The 6,725-nt window shown below is 42.2% G+C and overlaps 2 protein-coding genes across 4 annotated transcripts; both read left to right on the forward strand.

Annotated features, from left to right (window-relative positions):
- LOC129648999 (keratin-associated protein 4-7-like) lies at window positions 1–618 on the forward strand. Of its 3 annotated transcripts, none has more exons than XM_055575908.1 (2): window positions 1–425; window positions 504–618. In XM_055575908.1, the coding sequence occupies exons 1-2, from the start codon at window positions 1–3 to the stop codon at window positions 616–618; spliced, it is 540 nt and encodes a 179-aa protein (XP_055431883.1). The 3 variants fall into 3 exon arrangements, with proteins under 3 accessions (XP_055431883.1, XP_055431885.1, XP_055431886.1); XM_055575910.1 differs by having other exon boundaries at window positions 1–293; window positions 381–618; XM_055575911.1 differs by having other exon boundaries at window positions 1–137; window positions 243–618.
- Window positions 619–5,956: 5,338 nt separating this feature from the next.
- Window positions 5,957–6,725, forward strand: LOC129649000 (keratin-associated protein 4-11-like). The gene has a single exon (XM_055575912.1). It carries the CDS (start codon window positions 6,243–6,245, stop codon window positions 6,723–6,725), a length of 483 nt encoding a protein of 160 aa, XP_055431887.1. The 5' UTR covers window positions 5,957–6,242.

Raw genomic sequence — 6,725 nt, forward strand, 5'->3', positions numbered from 1 at the left:
ATGGTCAGCTCCTGTTGTGGCTCCATCTGCTCTGACCAGAGCTGTGGCCAAAGTCTCTGCCAGGAGACCTGCTGCCGCCCCAGCTGCTGCCAGACCACCTGCTGCAGGACCACCTGCTGCCGCCCCAGCTGTGGTGTGTCCAGCTGCTGCCGCCCGGTCTGCTGCCAGCCCTCCTGCCCTCGCTCCACCTGCTGCATCTCTAGCTGCTGCCGCCCCTCCTGCTGTGGGTCCAGCTGCTGCAGGCCTACCTGCTGCATCTCCAGCTGCTGCAGGCCCCAGTGCTGCCAGCCTGTGTGCTGCCAGCCCACCTGCTCTCACCCCACCTGCTGCATCTCTAGCTGCTCCCACCCCTCCTGCTGTGGGTCCAGCTGTGGGTCCAGCTGCTGCAGGCCTACCTGCTGCATCTCCAGCTGCTGCAGGCCCCGGTGCTGCCAGCCTGTGTGCTGCCAGCCCACCTGCTCCCGCATCTCCAGCTGCTGCCGCCCCTCTTGCTGTGGCTCTAGCTGCTGCCTGCGCCCAGTGTGTGGCCGGGTCTCCTGCCACACCACTTGCTATCGCCCCACCTGTGTCATCTCCACCTGCCCCCGCCCCGTGTGCTGTCCCTCCTCTTGCTGCTAAGCCACCTCTCTGAACCCACCCTCTCCTCTTTATCCATCTTATCACAGAAGCAGACTCCATTCGTCACACAGACACCAGAGGAGAGGCCATTCCCGTAGTCTGTGTGTCCACATCCTGACCTCAGGCCAGACTCTCTCCTTTGTTGGCCTTTTCCTTACTAGCAAATGAAACTAGGTGGTATTTATAGAAAGAAATTAGCAGAGTTGCCCCAGTTCTATACTTGACCTTTTGATTTGGGGCTACTGGGTCTTCCAGTCCCAAACATGAAAATTCCTACAGGGCCTATAGGGGCCCTGGTGTCACAGCCTCAGATTTGAAAGTCTGGGGACTGCATCCTATAAAGCTTTTACAGTGATATTTTTGTATCTTGTTTCTGCTTCTGAATAAAGCTCCACTTTCCTGGCCCATACAATGTTCTTGTGTTTGCTGCTTTATAATGATTGTCCTCTTTTCCTGGGAAATGGTATTCAACATATTAATACAACTCTATCAGGCTTACCAATTTCTGCTTTCACCTTTAGGACAAATCCAACATGCAGTGACATAGAAGAAAACAAACAAGCCCAGAAATAATACGTAACGCAATGTCTCCAAGAGAACTGAAAAATAATAATTTCTTTAAAAAATTTAAGGTTATGGAGGAGAAGGATTATACCCCACAGCAAACCTTTCTTAAATATTTTTAAAGCATGTGCTGTATGCTCAGTCATGTCTGACTCTTTTCGACCCCGTGGATTGTAGCCCACCAGGCTACTCTGTCCATGGGATTCTCCAGGCAAGAATACTGGAGTAGGTTTCCATTTCCTTCTCCATTTTAAAGCATATATTTCCCTAAAATTCCACTCCTCTCTTAGTTGCCTCATCCCTCCATTTTCCTTGCTTCCTTCCTTCTTTTTCCTTCCCTCTCTCCAAATGCACTGCTCTGCCCTTGCTCTTCTCCTTGGAAAACCAGAGTCCTCCCTTGGGTTTATCTATCCCACATGTAACCCAATTTATTACACTCTTAGACTTCTTATTTCCTCTCCATCCACTGACAACAAAATAATTGTTTAGCAAATCAACCTTCCTGAGAAGTTGGGGGCTAACAGAATACTGAAAATATTCAAATTTTAGTATTTTCTTATCTTAACGACTTTTCCAGGATGTGTATTTGACAGATGGGTCTGAGGTACCTTGTCAACATATCCTATGAGAAATGTGGAAACTAGTAGGGAACCCAATTAAAGGACCAATTTTGATCTTAGGTTAACTCAGAACCCTCCCAAATTCCTATGAAGTCTATCCTAGGAAAAAAGGATAAAAACAAATTCCTGATGAATTTATGCTAGTAAAAGTAGGAGAAATATATAGAAAGCTTTGTATATGCATATTCTAAGAGTTATAGGGTAAATAAGTAATTCAATGGTAATGAATCATGAATGTGTTTGACTTCCATAAATTCTACACATAAATAATAATGAGATAATAATTTAAGTTGTATGGGGCATTATTGCTCACTCTTACTCAAAGCACAGAATTCCAAATGAATCTGAGATGGTAGCTGAGAATTGGTTGCACCTTCTCTTGGTCTCAGCATAAGAAAAATTTTTTGTTTTATTTTTCTCTGGAGTGAGGGGCTCTTTCAGTACTTTTCTTCACAATAAAGAAATATTTACTTATTTAATTATTTTTTAAATTTATGTTTAATTAGAGGATAATTGCTTTATAATATTGTGTTGGTTTCTGCCATACATCAACATGAATCAGCCATAGGTATACATATGTCTCATCCCTCTTGAATTTTCCCCCCAGAAACAGAATATGTGAAGAATTGGAAAGGAAATAAACCAATATATCTATCATTATTTGCAAATAATATGATTATCTTCATGGAAAATGCAGTAGACTTTCACAGACCAGGAATTGGTTTGTGTATTAGTTACCTAATGTTGGTTAACAAGTTGTCCCCCACAAAAACATTTATTATCTCATTAACTTTCTGAGGGTTAGAAATCTGGAAGTGGCATGTCAGGAGCTCTCATGAGGTTGCAGACAAGTGGTTGGCCAGGACTGCACTCTTATGAAAACAGGAAAATCCACTTCCAAGCTCACTCACATGGCTGTTGGCAGGAGGACGTTCTTCACCACATGGACTGATCACTCAAGGTAGCTGGCTTCCTTCAGAGTGAGCGACCTGAGAAGGATCCAGAAACAGAAAGAAAACCCAAATCTTACAACAACCTAGTCTGGAAAGCCCTATGTCCTCGTTACTGCTGTATTCCATTCATTTGAAGTGAATGGAATGTCCAGCTTACACTTAATGGGAAGGCATTTCACAGGACATGAGTCAGAGGAGGTGGGATCCTTGAGAGTCATCTTAGTGTCCTCCTACCACAGTCTGCAAGTGAGGCACTTACAAATCGAAAATGATTTCTAATGCCATGGGCCAGTAGGTGTTTTCTTGGGTTATAGGAAGTTAGATGTCTAAAGAGAGGATACATATGGCCTAAACTAATGGAAAACTCCAACATTTGTAAGTTGAAAGAGGAGCAACAGCAACCACAAGAGAATGGAAAGGGATAAATAGAGAGGTTAAAAAGACAGCTAGTAGACTGCAGGGTCCAAAAGAGAGGCTTCTTGAAAAATTAAAGGACAGAATGTAACTTCCAGCCATGACAAAGCAGATATAAGACCAAACCTCTCAATGAGAATGGCTGTGAGAAACAGATAAAGTTAGGAAAATAGTCATGTACAGTTGTGAAAGCTGGATCATAAAGAAGGCTGAGGGCTGAAGAATTGATTCTTTTGAATTGTGGTGCTGGAGAAGACTCTTGAAAGTCCCTTGGGCTTCAAGGAGACCAAATCAGTCAATCCTAAAGAAAATCAGTCCTGAATATTCATTGGAAGGACTGATGCTGAAGCTCCAATACTTTGGCCACCTGAAGCAAAGGGCTGGTTCACTGGAAGAGAGCCTGGTGTTGGGAAAGATTGAAGGCAAAAGGAGAAGGGGACAGCAAAGGATGAGAGAGTTAGATAGCATCACTGAGTCAACGGACATGAATTTGAGCAAGTTCCGGGCAATGGTGGGGAATAGAGGAGCCTGGCATGCTGCAGTCCATGGGGTCACAAAGAGAGGGGTGGGGCATGATTTAGTGACTGAACAACAGTCTTTGGGAGTTGACTTATGCAGGTAGTATTGAGAACCCACAGTCCAAGAAGAAAATTAAATCTGTTCCAGGTAGAAGATAAAAAATCACCTCAAGCCTCTACAGTTTTTTACATATGTTTGGCATTCAATAAAAATAATTACCAGGTATATAAGAATCAAAGGACCATATTATTAAAAACAAGGAAAAGTCAACAGAAATAGACTCAAGGATTTTTTGTGGGGAATATTTTGTAACATTTTCCCTTTTGGGTAACTCATGAAGTCTATGTGTAGTCTTAGAAGCTTATTTCTCTTCACAGTTAACGTTATTTTGTTTTTTAAGGGATTATTTCTCTGTGCTATAATTTCTGCTTTTGTCTCTGATGTTTCTAAGGATATTCACTATTTTGTTAGTGTTTCTCAACTTGAGATTCCTCTCCTATTCATTTAGTGTGAATTGGAAAGCTTAGTGATACTGCTGTGGTTTAGATGTCCACAGGCACTTTGATCACCACTTACAATTCCTAGTAGGGAGATAAGGTTTTCTTGTCCCCATCTTACTAGGTTCCACTTCAAGAATGCAAACTATGGATAGAACGCTCCCTTCCTAGACCTTGTCTTGTGAAAGGTTTAAAGTCATTTCTTGCACCTACCTGGGTTTCAACTACCAGCCTCCCATTTTGAAAGCTTATAACTAGATACCAAACCTTCACAATCTTGGATATCAGCTATCATATGCAGTTGGCATTCTCTTTTTCTTTCTGGAAAATGAGAATTTTTCTTTCCCTTTAAGTTTGGCTATGTAATGGAAATATTTTAAAAATATTTCTCAAGGATTTCTATTTGCTTGACCTAGAAGGTGGGTCTGTTAGCATCAACTTTATCTGCCATGTTGTTAAAAGTCCTATATTTTCAGGGACCCAAGAAGATGAAAAAGATTATGGCATTAGTTAGAAACACAAGAAAGTCTTCTTATAGTAGAAGCTCCTATTAAGATTTATCATATACTTTAATATTTCCCCCCAAAGACACAAACTACTTCCTGTTAATATACTAACACTGCAGGAAAAGATTTTTAATCTTAATTCGTTTAAATATTTTTTTACTTTTTATTTTTTTTCACATACCTCTGTTTATTTGTTATCATTTAAATAGGCACTTGCTTATTTACGAGGGATGTTGGATTATTTTGTGGTATTTTCTTTTTCTTTTAATTAATTTATTTATTTTAGTTGGAGGCTAATTAGTTTACAATATTGTGGTGATTTTTGCCATACATTGACATGAATCAGCCACTTGTGTATATGTGTCCCCCATCCCAAACCCCTTAACACCTCCCTCCCCAAAACACAAATTTAAACCACAATGAGGTACCATTTCATGCCAGCTGGAATGGCTGCTATCTATCAAAAAATCTACTTTTTATTTTAAATTCAAAGAGTAATATGAACTTCTTTATACCATATAGTTTTTACCTATATTCAAAATCATGCCACATTTTTTTTCTCTCATAGATGGATATAGGTAGGTAAATAGATGATAGGTAGAAATAGATAGGTAGATTATGATATGATTTAGATAAAAATAGACTTAGAGTTAGGATTAGGGCTACATGAATCAAATTTTACTATGAGGATGGTAGACAGTGATTTTTAACTCCCTTTTTATTTCTGTATTTATTAGCTGACATTCTACTGTCATGGATAACTTTCTCTTATTTTTTTACACAATGGGCCTCAGTATCGACTCATGGATTTTTATTTAATGGGTTAAAATTCTTTACTGCCATTTATTCATTGTGTTGTTCAAGTTGCTCCTTATTGGGTCCGTGAGAGTCCCTTCAAGGTGGCTCCAAATAGTTTTTAATACTTAAAAAAAATGAGTCATTGGTAACAGGTTCAAATTGGATACAGGAAGTAGTACCTGACACATCCTTTGAAGCACCAGAGACAGTCCGGTATCTAGTCAGCATTCTTGACTCACGGATTAGATCTGTCTTCCTCATGGCGTACAGGTAACTCACAAGGACAACCATTTTTCTCTCTATTTGCCTACAATAATTCTGCTTCTATTTTGACATCAAAATAGATCTTAGCATCATGACGACAATCCATCCAAACAACATCATGGAGTCATACACAGATCACAGGTAAATTCCAGTGATGGAGTCTGCGACAAACAGGGAAAGAGGAAAAGCAATTCTGTAAGAAAGGCTGGACTGGAAAATTTTAACACACTGGGAAAAGGAAATCTTATTTTCCTTCATTTTAAAATAGTTAACCAGAAAAACATGATGATCTAACATAATGACTAATGTTTCTTTAGTAGTTTCTTTAGTAGTAATGTTTCTTTAGTTTTTAGGTAACTGAACTAGGAAGCAGTCTAGGACGTGAACACAGCAGTCTCAGTAGGGTATAAAAGAGGACAAGCAGCAGAGATACTTCAAATCACTAAGTTCACTCTCCTATTAACATCAGAACCTCTACCCTCTGACACCATGGTCAGCTCCTGTTGTGGCTCCATCTGCTCTGATCAGAGCTGTGGCCGAAGTCTCTGCCAGGAGACCTGCTGCCAGCCCAGCTGCTGCCAGACCACCTGCTGCAGGACCACCTGCTGCTGCCCCAGCTGTGGTGTGTCCAGCTGCTGCCGCCCGGTCTGCTGCCAGCCCACCTGCCCTCGCCCCACCTGCTGCATCTCTAGCTGCTACCGCCCCTCCTGCTGTGGTTCCAGCTGTGGGTCCAGCTGCTGCAGGCCCACCTGCTGCATCTCCAGCTGCTGCAGGCCCCGGTGCTGCCAGCCTGTGTGCTGCCAGCCCACCTGCTCCCACATCTCCAGCTGCTGCCGCCCCTCTTGCTGTGGCTCCGGCTGCTGCCTGCGCCCAGTGTGTGGCCGGGTCTCCTGCCACACCACTTGCTATCGCCCCACCTGTGTCATCTCCACCTGCCCCCGCCCCGTGTGCTGTCCCTCCTCTTGCTGCTAA

This window comes from Bubalus kerabau, chromosome 4, assembly GCF_029407905.1.
Source record: "Bubalus kerabau isolate K-KA32 ecotype Philippines breed swamp buffalo chromosome 4, PCC_UOA_SB_1v2, whole genome shotgun sequence".
NCBI lineage: Eukaryota > Metazoa > Chordata > Mammalia > Artiodactyla > Bovidae > Bubalus > Bubalus kerabau.